The following is a 19525-nucleotide window of genomic DNA, read 5'->3' as shown; positions in this document are numbered from 1 at the left end:
AATAAATGACTCAAACCTGCTCAAGAGAGATGTCCTACCTGGGTGGTCCATGCAACCCACACAGCGATGGCTTAAGTCTGTCACGGGTATAAAAGCAGCTTCCGTGAATTTCTCACTCATTCACAAACAAGGACGGGGCGAGGGTCACCAATTTGTCAACAAATGCCTGAGCAAATTGTTTAAGAACAACAATTCTCAAGCAACTATTGCAAGGAATTTAGGGATTTCACCATCTGCACTCTGTACTATTAGCAAAAAGTTCAGGGAGTCTGGAGAAATCACTGCACGTAGGCGATGATATTACGATCCCTCTGGCGGTACCGCATCAAATAGCGACATCAGTGTGTAAAAGATTGTGGTGGCCGTGGCCTGCGGACCAGCGGCAAAGCGGGGTGTGGCGGAAATGGCTTCGAGATTAGCGACAGGTGCGTAGATGACACAGCTGAGAGTGTTTGTCTAATCATCTGTCGCTCTGTTAAAGGCAGCAGTCGGGGAGGAGAGGGGGTGGTTGGTGGTCGTTGTTGGTAGATGGCAGAGCACGTCGAGAGAGAGAGCGCGAAAAAATTGACGGACAAGATCCAAAAGACGTGGTTGAAAAGCAACAGGAAAAACTATTCGTGTAATCAACTGTCATGTCCGTGGTGGGTGGTCCAGAGAACCCGGAAGCACTAGACTTCCACAAGGATATCACCACATGGGCTCGGAAACCCTTCAGAAAACCACTGTCAGTAACTACAGCTGGCCGCTACATCTGTAAGTGCAAGTTAAAACTCTACTATGAAAAGCCAAACCCATTTATCAACAACACCCAGAAACGCTGCCGGCTCCGCTGGGCCCGAGCTCATCTAAGATGGACTGATGCAAAGTAGGAAAAGTGTTATGTGATCTGACGAGTTCACATTTCACATTGTTTTCGAAAACTTTGGACCTCGGGTCCTCCGGACCAAAGAGGAAAAGAACCACCCGGACTGTTATAGGCGCAACGTTTACAAAAGGTGCCGACTTCACTGGTTTTGTTTTTTAAAACTGTTAGCGCCATCTTTTAACACGTCTTCCGCGCCTGTCCTTGCATGCTATGCCGCTACAACAAAGACGACGGGGAGAAGACGCTGTCGAAGTGGAGGCACGTAAATTTGTGACCAGAATGTTTGTAATTCGTGTTATTTGTCGGAGGCAAAATTGCGGAGTCTTTGAGAAATTGTGGAGTCACAAGTTTGACAAAGTAGTGTGAAGGCTGGCTGGATGTGTTCGTCAGCATGAACTTGAAGTAACACTTTGCTCACAGAAAGAGCTCATAATTAAATCGTGTTGATTTTCTAAACCATTCACAGGAGATACAAAGGAGTCTTTCTTTTTCTTGAATTAAATCCATCTTCTATTCGACTTTCAATGTTTATTCATTAATAGGCCCACTGGTCACACTTTGAAAACTGCATATTTTTCAAGATGAATACTGTCACTAAGCAACTGAGGGACATGAGATGCGCAGCCCTTTGAGACCCTCGTGATTGAGGGCTGTATAAGTGTCAAGTTCAAACACTGATGACGTCTATTAAAAAAGACAAGAAGCAAGGAATTAAACAGAGACAGAATTCAATCTAGCTCGATTGAGGAGAAACGCGTAGACTCTGTACCCTTGTACAGTGTCGTCCCACGCGCTGACGAATGATTGTACACCTCTTTTATTTGGACTTTCCCTGATTACGTGGCAACAGCCGTCTTTAAAGGGACAGGGGGTGGTAAACAGCCATTGCCTCGGTTACAAAACAGTTCAAAGAAAAGGTGCCTGGAGATGGTCAGGCCCTGCCTCCTCTCCGCTTGGTAGATATCGGGTCTAGACAAAATCTTCCTGTGGATTACAATACATCAAAGAAACCGACACCCTCATGTCACTCCCCATCCTACACAGTGGATTTTTACAAGCCTTTTGCTTGGTAAGATCAAAGACGGCTTTTGTCCTCTCGCAGGGCAAGCTGAACTCAATGTAACACAAAGTTTTAGATGCAATTATTCTGACAAAAAGTAAACATTGATTGATTGATTGATTGATTGACTGATTGATGAGAAACATTGCCAAAGACAATTAATGTGCATGCCGAGCCAGTAGTTGGCGCTGGTTGGTTGTACTCTGAACACACAGGTTCTCATTTTGTATGCTTCCATGTCTAAAGCAGGCGTGTACAACCGTTTCCAACACTGAAAAATGGAAAAATGAGCATACATGACACTTATTTCCTTTTGTTAACATTCAACAAAAGTGGCCTATAGACTTTTTATTGTATTTTCTTTGACAAGGACAGTACAATGAAACGTTGCCGCCCATAGGTAAGCCATGTTAAAGTACAGAAGACTTCTAGCCACAGGCTAATTTGCAACCCTCGTCCCCGGTTAGGCTCTTAAAGAAAAGTTGAAAAAAAAAAACACGTACAAAATGATTAAGACAAGTACAAAATAAAAATACATTAAAAATAATTGGCCCCATTTAAGCAGCTTTTTCAGTTTTGTGGCTTTCACTACAGTGGCAAAGAGTTCTGCAAGTCGTGGGTATTCTATAAATAGCAAATCACTTCTGGGGTTTCTAATACTAAAACAAGCAGCTTTGACTGTAGGCAAACTCTACATGCAGTTTTGTATTATCTCCACTAGATGGCAGTAGGTGCATTTAAGAGTGCCAGCATCCAGACAGGGTGTCCACCTCTCCATATATATATATATATATCCATCCATTTTCTACCGCTTATTCCCTTTTCGGGGTCACGGGGGGCGCTGGCGCCTATCTCAGCTACAATTGGGCATATATATATATATATATATATATATCCATCCATCCATCCATCCATTTTCTACCGCTTATTCCCTCATCGCAGGGCCAACACAAATAGACAGACAGCATTCACACACTGGGGCCCATTTAGTGTTGCCAATCAACCTATCCCCAGGTGCATGTCTCTGGAAGTGGGAGGAAGCCGGAGTACCCGGAGGGAACCCATGCATTCACGGGGAGAACAAGCAAACTCCACACAGAATGATCCCGAGCCTGGATTTGAACCCAGGAGTGCAGGACCTTCGTATTGTGAGGCAGACGCACTAACCCCTCTGCCACCGTGAAGCCCATATATATATATATATATATATATATATATATATATATATATATATATATATATATATATATATATATATATATATATATATATATATATATATATATACATACATAAATAAATAATTTACATGCAGTCAGCTTTCGGCCCTCGACCAAATTATTTCTTTGCCCAATGTGGCCCCCAAGTCAAAAAGCTAGATTATGCTAATGACTTAAAACAAGTCCTTACATCAATGATCTAAAACTGAGATAGAATCACGAAGTAGAATGTGGAGCGACTTCAAAGGTTTCTTAGCTCTTGTTGTCATTGTGCACCTTCACCAGGACAACACTCACCACTCAAAATCGGCCTCGGTGCACGGGCAGGAGTCGGACATCTGAGGGACGTACTGATCCCTGGCCTTCACACACCTGGCGTTCACTCGCAGTTTGTGGAAGATCCTCTTCATCCCCATGATGCACGCCTCCCCCTGCCATGAATAATGGATCAGAACCCGTCTTTGTCTCCTTTCCTTCTCCCCAGGCTCGCCGGAATCAAAGCCGGGCGAAGTCGCGCTCACCTCGTCGTGCAGCTGCCACGTCACGTAGTCGCCAGACGTGCAGCGGCGTTGGAAAACTGAGCGGAAGTCTATTTTGACCAGTTGCCACTCGGATCGGTGACTGAAGTGACCGAAGATCCTGCGCCGGGGGAGAAAAACGAGGTCAGAACTTGTGACGATTAGGTGTGGAATTAAAGGCCCACTGAAATGAGATGTTATTATTTAAACGAGGATAGCAGGTCCATTCTATGTGTCATACTTGATCATTTCGCCATATTGCCATATTTTTGCTGAAAGGATTTAGTAGAGAACATCGACGATAAAGTTCGCAACTTTTGGTCGCTTATAAAAAAGCCTTGCCTGTACCGGAAGTAGCAGACGCTGTGCGCGTGACGTCACGGGTTGTGGAACTCCTCACATCTGAACATTGTTTACAATCATGGCCACCAGCAGCGAGAGCGATTCGGACCGAGAAAGCTACAATTTCCCCATTGATTTGAGCAAGGATGAAAGATTCATGGATGAGGAAAGTGAGAGTGAAGGACTACAAAAAAAAGAAAATAAAGACAAAGGCAGTGGGAGCGATTCAGATGTTATTAGACACATTTACTAGGATAATTCAGGAAAATCCCTTATCTTCTTATTGTGTTCCTAGTGTTTTAGTGAGATTAAATGGTCGTACCTGTGCAACCTGAAAGTCGGAGGGGTGTGGCCATGGGTGTGGTGACCGCCAGTGTCTCCGAGGGAAACCACGTTTCTCGACGAGGCGACGGCAGCCGGGCTGAGATTTATTTATTTTTTCCCTCCTCGACAGTGTAAGCATTCGACGGCCGGGGGCGGCCGTTGGGAGGAGGCAAGAGAATCCTCAGCTCCAGGAAAAACGACGCAAGCTCTCCGCTCTACGGTAAGAGCCGACTTATTACCACCATCTTCTCACTGAAACCTGCCGGTTGACATGTGGTAGGGAACCATGTTCGCTTGACCGCTCTGTTTCAGAGTAAAGCTTCACTGTCATCTTTCAGGAATGTAAACAAGGAAACACCGGCTGTGTTTGTGTTGCTAAAGGCAGCCGCAATACACCGCTTCCCACCTACGTCTTTCTTCTTTGACGTCTCCATTATTAATTGAACAAATTGCAAAAGATTCAGCAACAGAGATGTCCAGAATACTGTGTAATTATGCGATTAAAGCAGACGACTTGTAGCTGGGATCGGTGCTTGACCAGAATGTCCGCTACAATCTGTGACGTCACGCCCACGCGTTTTCAGCAGGATAATTCGTGCAAAATTTAAAATTTCAATTTAGTAAACCAACCCGGCCGTATTGGCATGTGTTGCAATGTTAAGATTTCATCATTGATATGTAAACTATCAGACCTCAGGTCGGTAGTAGTGGGTTTCAGTAGGCCAGGGGTGCCCACACTTTTTCTGCAGGCGAGCTACTTTTCAATTGACCAACTCGAGGGGATCTACCTCATTTATATATATCATTTATATTTATTTATTTATGAAAGAGACATTTTTGTAAACAAGTTAAATGTGTTTAATGATAATACAAGCATGTGTAACACATATAGATGTCTTTCTTTCACGAAGACAAGAATATAAGTTGGTGTATTACCTGATTCTGATGACTTGCATTGATTGGAATCAGACAGTAATGATGATAACGCCCACATTTTCAAATGGAGGAGAAAAAAAGTTGTCCTTTCTGTACAATACCACATGAAAGTGGTTGGTCTAATTCATCCAGCTTCCATACACTTTACAAGAAAAACATTGGCGGCAAATTCCGTAGCTTGCTTGATTGACATTCACGGCACCCGAGGGTCTTGTGAGATGACGCTGGCTGCTGCCAGATCATTATTATGAAAAAATGACAGAGAGGAAGGCGAGAAACACTTTTTATTTCAACAGACTTTCGCGCCGTCCCTTCCGTCAAAACTCTAAAGGCCGACTGCACATTTCCTATCTTCACAATAAAAGCCCTGCTTCATGCTGCCTGCGCTAACAAAATAAGAGTCTCGGAAAGCTGGCGTGCACAAGTGATGTGCACGCCAGCTTTCTGAGGGATCGCTTGTGCACGCCAGTTTTCCGAGACTCTGTATTTAGTTAGCGCAGGCAGCATGAAGCAGGGCTTTTATTGTGAAGATAGGAAATGTGCAGTCGGCCTTTAGAGTTTTGACGGAAGGTACGGCGCGAGAGTCTGTTGAAATAAAAAGTGTTTCTCGCCTTCCTCTGTCATTTTTAATAATAATGATCTTGCAGCAGCCAGCGTCATCTCACAAGACCCTCCGGTACCGTGAATGTCATTTAAGTGACGTCTTGGTGAAGATTGATGATCACTAATTTTTAGGTCTATTTTTTTTAAAAGCCTGGCTCGAGATCGACTGACACACCCCCCGCGGTCGACTGGTAGCTCGCGATCGACGTAATCGGCACCCCTGCAGTAGGCCTTTAACAAAATGTCAATCATCTCCGCCTCTCACGTCATGATGAGGGTGTCCTCTCCGGGCTCGCCCAGCACGCCGTCCACGTAGAGCGGCGAGGAGGTGAAGCTGAACTTGTCCCAGTTTCTGCCCTGGTCAAAACTCAGCCTGGGGCGGGGGAGAGAGAGAGAGAGAACAATGGCTGGAACGGCCGCTAATGGAGGTGAAGGACCGCCCCGCCGTCCGGCTCCCGGGGGACGCTTACCAAATGTGTCTGATGGGCAGAGGCGTGTGTCGGATGGCCACCAGAGAACCGCCTTGGTTCAGGTAAAACACGCTGTACTCTTCCTGGAAAGCCTGCGGACGAGACGGCGGCAAGAAACGGGCGTCGTTAGAAACGGGAACAACAGCAACCAAGTTTGAGCTAGCGTCGCAAAAGAGGCCCCTGGCTTAAAACAGCACTAAACATGATTTAACTGGTTTTAACAGATCAGCTTTTGATAACGAGATCAAGTAACCATCGCTGAAGCCCTTTGTGGAGAGGCAGAGCCGGCGAATGAGCAGGGGGGCAGGGCACGCTAGAGCCCGGCCCAAGATGGCGGCGAGGAGGCGGCGAATGCTGCCGAGCCGGGAGCGACGCCACAATCGAATTCCGGTGCGTGGATCGCGTACCGGCACACAATCAACTTAATCTCCTCTCAATGTATAAAAGGGGAGAGGGAGGAGAGAACGGGGCAGAACCTGAGTACCGAAAGCAACAGAGAGCAAGACCGACTGAGCGGCCGACTGAAGCAACCGAGGAGCAAGCAGCAGAGAAGGAGCTAAAAAAGCGACCCGACCTGAAGACAAGCTTTGATTAAAAACTAAAGTGAGTCAAACCTGCTCGAAAACAATGTCCTTCCTTGATGGTCCGTGGAACCCGCACGACGACGGCAAGAGTCGTTCACAACCTTATTGTATCCATGATTACCTTAGCCGTTATTTTTAATGACCACCCCGATGACGAAAAGCCCTTTCATATTCTCTAATGACACCTAATTCCACCTTTACAAAAAAAAAAAAAAAATTTAAGGTCCTGTAAGAGAGTGTGGTCACACAAGTAATGTGCGGTGGTTTAGTTTGACAGTCCTCCCTCAAATACTGCAGTTTTTTTCCCCCTAAATAAGGATTATCTAGTATGGAATGGCTAACTGAACTGACCATTGAAATTTGGTCAAATACAACGTTGAAACAACATTAGTTTAATGTTGGGTTCTGATGTTGATTTGACCGTTGACATTTGGTCATTTCCCAACTAATATTCTGCAACACAAATACAACGTTGAAACAACATTTATTTAATGTTGGGTTCTGACGTTGAATTAACCATTGAATTTTGGTCATTTTCCAACCAATATTCTACAACACAAATACAACGTTGAAACAACATTAGTTTAATGGTGGGTTCTGATGTTGATTTGACCATTGAATTTTGGTCATTTTCCAACCGAATTTCAACAACACAAATACAACGTTAAAACAACATGCTTTTTGACGACGTTTAATCAGTGTTGGGTTTTGACGTTGATTTTGATCATTGAATTTTGGTCATTTTCCAACCAAGGTTCTACAACAGAAATACAACGTTGAAACAACATTAGTTTAATGTTGGGTTCTGACGTTGATTTTGATCATTGAATTTTGGTCATTTCGCAACCAATATTCTGCAATACAAATACAACATTGAAACAACATTTATTTAATGTCGGGTTCTGACGTTGAATTAACCATTGAATTTTGGTCATTTTCCAACCAACATTCTACAACACAAATACAACATTAAAACAACAATGCTTTTTGACGACGTTTAATCAATGTTGGGTTATGACGTTGATTTTGATCATTGAATTTGGTCATTTTCCAACCACTATTTGACAACACAAATACAACGTTGAAACAACATCAGTTTAATGTTGGGTTCTGATGTTGATTTGACCATTGAATTTTGGTCATTTTCCAACCAACATTCTACAACAAAAACACAACGTTGGAACAACATTAGTTTAATGTTGGGTTCTGATGTTGATTTGACCATTGAATGTTGGTAGTTTCCCAACCAATATTCTACAACACAAATACAACGTTGAAACAACATGCTTTTTGACAACGTTTAATCAATGTTGGGTTGTGACATTGATTTTATAATTGAATTTTGGTCATTTTCCAACCAAGGTTCTACAAAACAAATCCAATGTTGAAACAACATTTATTTAATGTTGGGTTCTGACGTTGAATTAACCATTGAATTTTGGTCATTTTCCAACCAATATTCTACAACACAAATACAACGTTGCAACAACATTAGTTTAATGTTGGGTTCTGATGTTGATTTGACCATTGAATTTTGGTCATTTTCCAACCGAATTTCAACAACACAAATACAACGTTAAAACAACATGCTTTTTGACGACGTTTAATCAGTGTTGGGTTTTGACGTTGATTTTGATCATTGAATTTTGGTCATTTTCCAACCAACATTCTACAACAAAAATACAACATTGAAACAACATGCTTTTTGACGACGTTTAATCAATGTTGGGTTTCGACGTTGATTTTTATCATTGAATTTGGTCATTTTCCAACCAATATTTGACAACACAAATACAATGTTGAAATAACATTAGTTTATTGTTGGGTTCTGATGTTGATTTGACCATTGATTTTTGGTCATTTCTCAACCAACATTCTACAACAAAAACACAACGTTGGAACAACATTAGTTTAATGTTGGGTTCTGATGTTGATTTGACCATTGAATTTTGGTAGTTTCCCAACCAAAATTCTACAACACAAATACAACGTTGAAACAACATGCTTTTTGACAACGTTTAATCAATGTTGGGTTGTGACATTGATTTTATAATTGAATTTTGGTCATTTTCCAACCAAGGTTCTACAATACAAATACAATGATGAAACAACATTTATTTAATGTTGGGTTCTGACGTTGAATTAACCATTGAATTTTGGTCATTTTCCAACCAACATTCTACAACACAAATACAACGTTGAAACAACATTAGTTTAATGTTGGGTTCTGATGTTGATTTGACCATTGAATTTTGGTCATTTTCCAACCGAATTTCAACAACACAAATACAACGTTAAAACAACATGCTTTTTGACGACGTTTAATCAGTGTTGGGTTTTGACGTTGATTTTGATCATTGAATTTTGGTCATTTTCCAACCAAGGTTCTACAACACGAATACAACGTTGAAACAACATTAGTTTAATGTTGGGTTCTGACGTTGAATTAACCATTGAATTTTGGTCATTTTCCAACCAACATTCTACGACAAAAACACAACGTTGGAACAACATTAGTTTAATGTTGGGTTCTGATGTTGATTTGACCATTGAATTTTGGTCATTTCTCAACCAACATTCTACAACAAAAATAGAACGTTGAAACAACATGCTTTTTGACAACGTTTAATCAATGTTGGATTATAACGTTGATTTTGATCATTGAATTTTGGTCTTTTCCCAACCAAAATTCTACGACACAAATACAACGTTGAAACAACATTTATTCAATGTCGGGTTGTGACGTTGATTTGACCGTTGAAATTTGGTCATTTCCCAACCAATAATCTACAACACAAATACAACGTTGAAACAACATGCTTTTTGACAACGTTTAATCAATGTTGGGTTTTGACGTTCATTTTGATCATTGAATTTTGGTCATTTCCCAACCAATATTCTACAACACAAATACAACGTTGGAACAACATTTATTTAATGTTGGGTTCTGACGTTGATATGACCATTGAAATTTGGTCGTTTTCCAACAAATATTCTACACCTCAAATACAGAATTTTGGTGATTTTCCAATATAGGCTGAAAAGGGTTTGCAAAATCATTGTATTCTGTTTTTATGTACCATTTACACAACGTGACAACTTCACTCCTTTTGGCTTTTGTAGAAAAAAACATTTCTATTACTATAACTATCATATATCTTTTTCAAATGTCATGTATCTTTTCCACTTTATTTGAACCTTGGCAGTGGTTGTCAGAGTGAGTAAATGACATTGAAGGTTTTGGGTTGATTTTTTTTTTTTTACACCAGATGGTCTTCCTGATGCAACCTTGGCTGGTAATCAAAGTCATACTGTTATGATCCGCTGCCCGGATCATATTATGTTTAGGTTTTGAGTTTTTTTGTATTATGTTCTATTAGTGTTCGACTTCTTTAGTTCCTGGTTGTACTTCCTTGTTTATTCTGTCAGCATTGTTACGCATTAGTTTCACCTGCCTCTTGCTTTTGACGCGCACCTGCCTCGTGATTACCGTCTCGATTTAAGCCTGCCTTCTTTATTCATTTGTTCTGGTTTCGTAGTTTGTGTTTGCACAACAGTGACGACTTTGATTCCCGATCTTGTATTCCTGTTCGCTACCAGCTAGCTTCCACGCTAGGTCCTTTATTATTTCTCTAGATCTCATGCTAGCTCTTTTTGTTTTCTCTAGCTCTCATGCTAGTTATTTTCGTTTCGACAAAGTCTGTTTAATTTGTTAATAAATCATTTGTTTCTTACCTTCACGCCGTGTCCAAGGCCCGACTGCATCTTTGAGAGAACGACTCCGCATCACAATGCGACCCAAATGTCACACATACCCTCTACAATATTCACCACCAATGATAGTATCATTACCGTTAACAATATTAGTATCTTCAGTGGTGAAGAATGACATTTTACCACACCATCTTGTAATATTTTGGGTGCCTATTTTAGCGAAAAATATATATTAGAAGAAGCAGAAGTTGCACACGTCTGCAAGCAACCGTTGTCAGGCTCGTCCCTGACAGTTTGGCTATGTTTTAGTGTTAAGATTAAATTATGTTTACTTACTCAATGCCTGCCTCCTTCTCTGCATCTTGGGGTTCGTCACAAACAAACTCTGACAGAGACATCTCTGCGGGGTTCGAATTTGGCTGGATTATTCCGTCAGCTTGTTTGTGACGAACCCCAAGATGCAAAGAAGCAGGCAGGAATTGAGTAAGAAAACATAATTTAATCTAAATACTAAACCATAGCCAAACTGCCAGGGACAAGCCTGACAACCGTCACACTAACGACACGTGTCAATCAAAACTGAGCGTTATTATCTTTAAAATGTTGCAATACTGTACTTTATACAGCTATTCACTACATATAAAAAGACATGTTCACTATACACGACTGCAACAAGTCAATTAGTCACCATAATTTACCTCTTTCCACGTGTTGCCGGCATCAAAAGTGATGAAGATGCTGACGTTCGTGGTGCTCAGCTCAGGTCCGACCACACCTGCACACAAACGCACACCTGCATTGTTATTTGGGGGCATTGGAAATTGCAACGTTGATTTAAAAGGCTGAGTCCGCTCTCACTAGCCAGCCCTACAGTTACCTGGTATATTATAGCTGTGTGGTAAACCATTTTTAGAAGATAATGCGTCTACTGTATCGTGCTGTACAAGCTGTGCAGCAGGGCTATTTAGTTTAGATTAGTTTAGTCTTAGGAGCTGCAGGATTTTATTCCTTTAAGATTGCATTTACTTATTTATAGAGTAAACACACCATCTTCCACACTGCACTGTCAATAAACTAATTATTCTGCCTCCCGACTCGTTTCCAGCGTGTGCAGCTCGACAGATAGTTAACAGCACGAGGAAACAGAAGGTAACTTTTGTTGAATAAGGACGTTTCTTCTCTTGAATAATTTTTCCTCCTCGGTTTTATTCCTTTATGCATCATCTTTTATTTAGGGTTGTGTCAGATTTAAACACTGAGGACATCTATTAAACAGGACAAGAAGCAAAGAATCAAACAGAGACAGAATTAAATTTGGCTCAATTTGAGGACAGACGCCCGTACACGCACACTCTGGCGAAATATTGTAAGCCTCCTTCTTTATTTTGGATTTATTCATGTGGGATTTCCACAAGTGTCTGTACATGTAGTGGAAGGAGAAACACGGGCATGTTTGGATGACTCGTCGCCATATTTCCAGTGGTTAGCTCCGAGTTACAAAACCGCTGTGGCGCGTTTTTTCTGATGTCACTTCCTGTGTGGGGCGCGGTCTTTCTGGCGTCACGTCCTCTGCGAATCCGGTTTGTAAACGATCAGTGAGTCCATGCGAAGCTAAGAGCCGGAGATCCAAGAAAGACAAGGCGCACTTAGCCGTGTAAAAATTTGTCCGAGGAGGGGGACCTTAAACGCTGGTTTAGTGTGGCAGAAACGGGGTTTAGGCTAAATAATTATTCATTTAAGGCAAGGGTAAGGAACCTCTGGCTCTTGAACCAGATGTGGCTCTTTTGATGACCGCATCCAGCTCTCCGATAAATCTTGGCTAACGTTGCCTAACACGATAAGTAATGAATAATTCCGTTAAAAATAACGTTCAAAATATAAAACATTAATAGGTTAGATTTTATTTGTAAAAAAACACTTTACGTTGACCAAACAACCTCAAAGTGCCAGTGTAAAAAAATAGTAATAATAATAATAATAGTAAAAAGATAATAAAAATAAATAAAATATAAAACTAGAAACAGCCCAATAGCTAGAACCAGCATGCATGTCTATAAAAAGGCTTTTTTTAAAAGATGGGTTTTTAAGCCTTTTTTAAAAGCATCCACAGTCTGGGGTGCCCTCAAGTGGTCAGGGAGAGCGTTCGCCCGACTGGGAGCAGCGGAGCAGAAAGCCCGGTCTCCCATTGTATGAACTTTGTCCGTGGAGGTTAGAGGAGGTTAGCCTGTCCGGAGCGGAGGTGTCGTGTGGAGGATTTGGGGGTGAGCAATTCCTTGAGGTAGAGGGGGGCATTTCCATGGAGGCACTGGTGAGTTAGTAGGGAGACTTTGAATTCAATCCTGAATGGAACATTCTCATGCATTTTAATCCATCCATCCGTTTGTACCGCAGCCGTTCAAGATAACACATTAATGGTAAAGAGTATTTTTGTTAAATGTTGGTCTTACTTAAAAATGCATGCATTTAGTTGTTGTAATCAGGGAAAGTCCAAATGAAAGAGGAGGCGTAGAATTCTCTTGTCAGAGCGTGGGACGACCCTGTACAAGGGTACAGGTCTACGGGTTTCTCCTAATTGAGCTAAATTGAATCCTGTCTCTGTTTGATTCCTTGCTTCTTGTCTGTTTAATGGATGTCATCAGTGTTTGAACCTGACAGTTGTATTCGGTGTTAAAAATGTAAAAAATGTCTCTCACGGAAATACATTTTAAAATACTTGGCTTTCATGGCTCTCTCAGCCAAAAAGGTTCCCGGCCCCCGGTTTATGGGGTTATACTTGTATAGCGCTTTTCTACCTTCAAGGTACTCAAAGCGCTTTCCACATTCCCCCGTTCACACACATACATTCACACACTGATGGCGGGAGCTGCCATGCAAGCGTACTTGCCAACCCTCCCGGATTTTCCGGGAGACTCCCGAAATTTAGCGCCTCTCCCGAAAACCTCCCGGGACAAATTTTCTCCCGAAAATCCCCCGAAATTCAGGCGGAGCTGGAGGCCACGCCCCCTCCAGCTCAGTGGTTCTTAACCTTGTTGAAGGTACCGAACCCCGGCAGTTTCATATGCGCATTCACCGAACCCTTCTTTAGTGAAAAAAATATATATGTATGTATATTTTTTTCAAATTCAAGACAAAGTAAAATGTTTTTTTTTTACTGGGGCACAAAATGAACCACAAATAATTAAACACCTGCAAATCAGATGGAAAATTAGAGGGATATCCATAAAGTTTTTATTTACGAGATGAGTCGGGTGTGTCTTGACCTCCGCCGAACCCCTGAGGCCGACTCACCGAACCCCTAGGGTTGGATCGAACCCAGGTTAAGAACCACTGCTCCAGCTCCATGCGGACCTGAGTGAGGACAGCCTGTTTTCATGTCCGCTTTCCCACAATATAAACAGTGTGTCTGCCCAATGACATCATAACTGTAAAATGATCGAGGCCGAGTTCTTGGTTTCTTATGTGGGTTTATTGTTAGGCAGTTTCATTAACGTCCTCCCGGCGCGGAAACAACACACAACAACAGCAGTCACGTTTTCGTCTACCGTAAAAAGCAATGTTGTGACACTCTTAAACAGGACAATACTGCCATCTACTGTACATGCGTATGGTTAGAAAAACAGTGACAGAGAATAGAACAAGGAAATACTTGACTTGGTGGATTGTAGCTGTAAATATACTCCTCCCCTCTTAACCACGCCCCCCCAACTCCTGAGATCGGAGGTCACAAGGTTGGCAAGTATGCATGCAAGGCCCTAACCACCACCCATCAGGAGCAAGGGTGAAGTGTCTTGCTCAAGGACACAATGGACATGATGAGGTTTGGTAGAAGGTGGGGCTCGAACCAGGAATACGACTTAGTGTGGAAGGAGCCTGATACTGAATATGTAAATTAGCAGCATGAAACAATGCCATCGAAATGACGAAGTCAGCTCAAATGAAACCCTTACCTGGTCTTTTTTCGTGCACTTGTTGATACAATCTCCTCACCTGATGCGATGATAACACCCGGCGCCGTGTCTTTGCTGACGATGTTTCCGGAGGTGTAGGGATTCTCAGACACGTGCAGGTGCAGGTGCAAGGAGCAGTACGGCTAACAAGCAAACACAAAATGTAAAAAAACGCGTGAGCTGTTGATGTTTTCAAAAAAGCGTCGTGTCAGCAGATCGACGGCGTGACACTCACTTGCTCGCAATCCACGCTCTTCCCCTGGAGATCCGTCGCCGGGGCCTGCAGAAGCCGCCAGTCTCTGCCTTTGTTGTACGTGATGTAAGTTTTCACTTGGTTCTCAACAACTTTATTTGACAGGAACACGCCTTTAATGCCTGCAACCTGCAAACATGAAACGCCGGAGCATAAAACACAAAAAAAAAAATCAGAAGAGAAAAAAAGGGTGTTGGGAGAGCGGGAGAAAAACAAGCATAAATAATTCAGACTAAAGCAAAGTCGATGCGCTAGTTGAGGGAGCGAGACATGTCAGGAAGCGATAGTTTTCCTGACAAGGAGCACTTTTTGGACCATCTGTAGGACCGTGCGGAATGAAAACAACATCTGCCACAGCCCCAGAGATATTTCCAGTTTTGTTTTGTGGATGGTGACTCTCGTTGGAGCGCTAACTGCTGCTGCCACACACACACTCTTGTCGTTCGGACCTTCTGGAGACCGCCGAAAAATGCCTACCTCTTTAGGGCCACCCTTTCTAGATATATAAAGATTTGTATTTACAACAATAATAATATAAACAAACTACACAAATATAAAAAAGGCCAGCTTATTAATTATGGGCACACACTTGTTATTTCATATGTTGACCAGAGGGGGAGGACTTTTAAAAGCGACACAGTCTATTTGAAAAACCTTTCCTTTTTGGGATCATCCTAATTTTGAAAGGTTTTACCACCGGTGGTGCAAAGGAAATATTCTCTATTAGATGCAATGGTTTTCCGTATTGGGACCATGGTTTATGTCCTAACTTGTTCACACCTCCTCATATGGAAGATACTTTTCCTTCTTTACGTCTCAAGAAGGGTGGAAATACAAGGACACACACACACACACACACACACACACACACACACACACACTCTCTTGTCATTCAGACCTTCTGGAGACCGCCGAAAAATGCCAGCCTCTTTAGGGCCACCCTTTCTTGATATATAAAGATTTGTATTTACAACAATAATAATATATACAAACCACAAAATATAAAAAAGGTCAGCTTTCAGTAATTTTTATTTATTTATTTATTTATTTTTGTAATTGTTTTTTTTTTATTATTTACTTCAAGTTTCTACAGTATGTCTCTATACACATATTTATTTAATTTTTATTAATTTAATAATAATTATTATGGGCACACACTTGTTATTTCATATGTTGACCAGAGGGGGAGGACTTTTTAAAGTGACACACAGTCTATTTGAAAAACCTTTCCTTTTTGGGATCCCCCTAATTTTGAAAGATTTTACCACCGGTGGTGCAAAGGAAATATTCTCTATTACATGCAATGGTTTGCCGTATTGGGAACAAGGTTTGTGTCCTAACTTTTTCACACCTCCTATTATGGAAGGAACTTTTCCTTTTTGGTGGCTCAAAAAGGATAGAAATACAAGGACACACACACACACACACACACACACACACACACTCTTGTAGTTCGGACCTTCTGGAGACCGCCGAAAAATGCCAGCCTCTTTAGGGCCACCCTTTCTTGATATATAAAGATTTGTATTTACAACAATAATAATATATACAAACTACAAAATATAAAAAAGGTCAGCTTTCAGTAATTTTTATTTATTTATTTATTTATTTTTGTAATTGTTTTTTTTTTTATTATTTACTTCAAGTTTCTACAGTATGTCTCTATACATATATTTATTTAATTTTTATTAATTTAATAATAATTATTATGGGCACACACTTGTTATTTCATATGTTGACCAGAGGGGGAGGACTTTTTAAAGTGACACACAGTCTATTTGAAAAACCTTTCCTTTTTGGGATCACCCTAATTTTGAAAGATTTTACCACCGGTGGTGCAAAGGAAATATTCTCTATTAGATGCAATGGTTTGCCGTATTGGGAAAAATGGTTTATGTCCTAACTTTTTCACACCTCCTATTATGGAAGGAACTTTTCCTTTTTGGTGGCTCAAAAAGGATATAAATACAAGGACACACACACACACACACACACACACACACACACAAACACACACACGCACACACACATTTTTGTATTTCTTACCTTCTTGAGACCCCTGAAAAATGTCCACCCCTTAGGATCACTCTTTCTAAATATATCAAAATGTGTATTTACAACATTAATAATAAATAGTAAATATAAAAAAGGTAAGCTTTTAAGTGATTTTTTTTTTTTGTAATTGTTTTTTTAATAATCATTATTTACTTCAAATTATTACAGTATGATTTTAAATACATATTTATTTGTTTGTTTTTTTGTTTTTATTAATTTTGGCCAAAGTGGGCACATTTAAATTTCTTACACACACTTGTTATTTTATATATTGACCAGAGGGGGAGCACTTTGAAAAATCCCTCCTTTTTGGGAACACCATAATTAGAATATGAAGGCTAAATGATCAGAAGGGAGACTGTTGAACAACTTAAGCTGTACATCAAGCAAGAATGAGAAAGAATTCCACCTAAAAATGTGTCTCCTCAGTTCCCAAACCTTTACTGGGTGTTGTTAAAAGGAAAGGCCATGTAACACACTGGTAAAAATACCTTTTTTGCAATGTGTTGCTGCCATTAAATTCTAAGTTCATGATTATTTAAAAAAAAAAGCCCATTAAGTATCTTGTCTTTGCAGTCTTTTTGTCAAACTTGGACTTGGACTTGAGTTGTTTTCCCGGGGAGCGAAGCGAATGGAGTGGAAACAATGATGGCGTGAAGGTAAATATATCTTTTTATTTTAACACTATAAAAGGAATAAACAAAAAGCGTGCACGAGGTGGGAAGTACAAAAACTGGGCTATGAAACAAAAGACTAGCACGGAGGCTATAACTATAAACACGAAAACAAAACACTTGCACAAAGGCATGAATAACAAAAACTTACTTGGAAAAGGACAAGGGGGCATGGATCAACGGCATGGAAGGCATAGAAGGTGCATAGCAGGTGATCGAGGGCATGAAGGAGGTGTGATGTTGCCAGGACGAAGAACAGAAACAGAATGGCTTAAATAATGAACGTGGTAAGTGCAAAGAAGACAGGGGCGTGACATGAAGACAAGGTGAAAACTAATGAGTTGGCATGGAAGTGCAAAACAGGAACTGAGTGTCCAAAAAAAACTAAACCGAACATGACCAAAACAAAACATGATCCATAGACGTGACACTATTCAATTGAATATAAGTTGAAAAGGATTTGCAAATCATTGTATTTTATTTGTATTTACCATTTACACAACGTGACAACTTCACTGCTTTTGGGTTCCGTGTAATTGCACGACACAGCAGCAATAGAACCAATGTCGAAATAGCGGCGAGGAAGTTTTTATGTGTTAAAAATTGAAAGTGCCGTTGTTGATCAAGCCTGCCAGTAGCGTGTGCGACCATGTGTGAGCTCAGAAGACGTCTGTCAGCACACACAGATGTTTGCAGGCCTGGTGGCTGCGAGTGCCGCTGCTAACACGGAACTACCTCCTACTTATGTAAGAGTGAGAAGCTGCATGCCGCCAACATCTGCTCAATGAAGACGGCAGAAGTAGGCAGGTGCTCCTGTTTGTTGTTGTTGTTATTGTTGTTGTTGTTGTTGCAAAATAATTGTATTTTAGGAAGTCGTTTCCTAGTGTCCGTCCTTGAATTCTACATTTTTGTCTTTTTACCTTCATTGTTGTAAATGCTGCTCATACCATGAGTATTTTGTAGGAATTGACACAACAAATAGAGGAAACAGTAAATAATGAGTAGAAAAGGGTTTTGTTATGTTTTTATAATTAAAGCTACACAAATAATTATTTAGCCTTCGGTATCTGTTTGTCATCATGGTAAAAACAATTATAATAATTTAAATAATTTACATATAAAAATAAACATGTTTTATTGTGTCGTTTCATGTATATATATATATATATATATATATATATATATATATATATATATATATATATATATATATATATATATATATATATATATATATATATACATATATACATACATATATATATTAGTATTTCACAAAACAAATAAAGTATTTAGTAAATGATGAGTAGAAAACGGTTGTATCTATAAAAAAGAAGGGTATCTCTTTGTCATCATGGAAAAAAAACAAAAAACATTGAAATATTTTTATACTAAATCCTTAATAATTATAACGTAAATGTATGTATTTATTCATTAAAAAAATTATTTATATATATTTATATATATATATATATATATATATATATATATATTCTTTTTTAATAAACAACAAAAATAAACCTGTTTTACTGTATTTTAAACCTGTTTATAATGCACATGTATGTATATATATATATATATATATATATATATATATATATTTGTTATTTTTATTGAATTTTTTTTTCAATTTTTTTATTTTATTACATATTTTTTTTAAGTGCTGTAAGATTTTTTGGGGGGAGCATTTAGTACAATTCAACACAAAAAATAGAGTAATTGGTAAATATTGATTAGAAAAGCTACCAAAAAATCTGTTTGTCATCATGGAAAAAAAAGAAAAAACATTGAAATATTTTTATACTAAATCCTTAATAATTATAACGTAAATGTATGTATTTATTCATGAAAAAAATGATTTATGTATGTATATATATATATATATATATATATATATATATATATATATATATATATATATATATATATATATATATATATATACATATATATATACATA

General features: G+C 39.8%; 1 protein-coding gene across 1 annotated transcript in view; it reads right to left on the bottom strand.

The window, feature by feature from the left end:
• LOC133559641 (VPS10 domain-containing receptor SorCS1-like) overlaps positions 1-19525 on the bottom strand; it is a 211657-nt gene that overhangs the window by 48025 nt on the left and 144107 nt on the right. The window contains exons 10-16 of the mRNA XM_061911585.1: positions 14819-14965; positions 14624-14726; positions 11335-11411; positions 6339-6430; positions 6134-6241; positions 3667-3784; positions 3443-3576 (exon numbers count right to left, since the gene is read on the bottom strand). Coding sequence (XP_061767569.1) covers positions 3443-3576; positions 3667-3784; positions 6134-6241; positions 6339-6430; positions 11335-11411; positions 14624-14726; positions 14819-14965 — 779 coding nt within the window. The remainder of the gene's footprint in view (positions 1-3442; positions 3577-3666; positions 3785-6133; positions 6242-6338; positions 6431-11334; positions 11412-14623; positions 14727-14818; positions 14966-19525) is intronic.

Source organism: Nerophis ophidion, linkage group LG09 (genome assembly GCF_033978795.1).
Source record: "Nerophis ophidion isolate RoL-2023_Sa linkage group LG09, RoL_Noph_v1.0, whole genome shotgun sequence".
NCBI lineage: Eukaryota > Metazoa > Chordata > Actinopteri > Syngnathiformes > Syngnathidae > Nerophis > Nerophis ophidion.
This window is presented reverse-complemented; position numbering and strand designations above follow the sequence as displayed.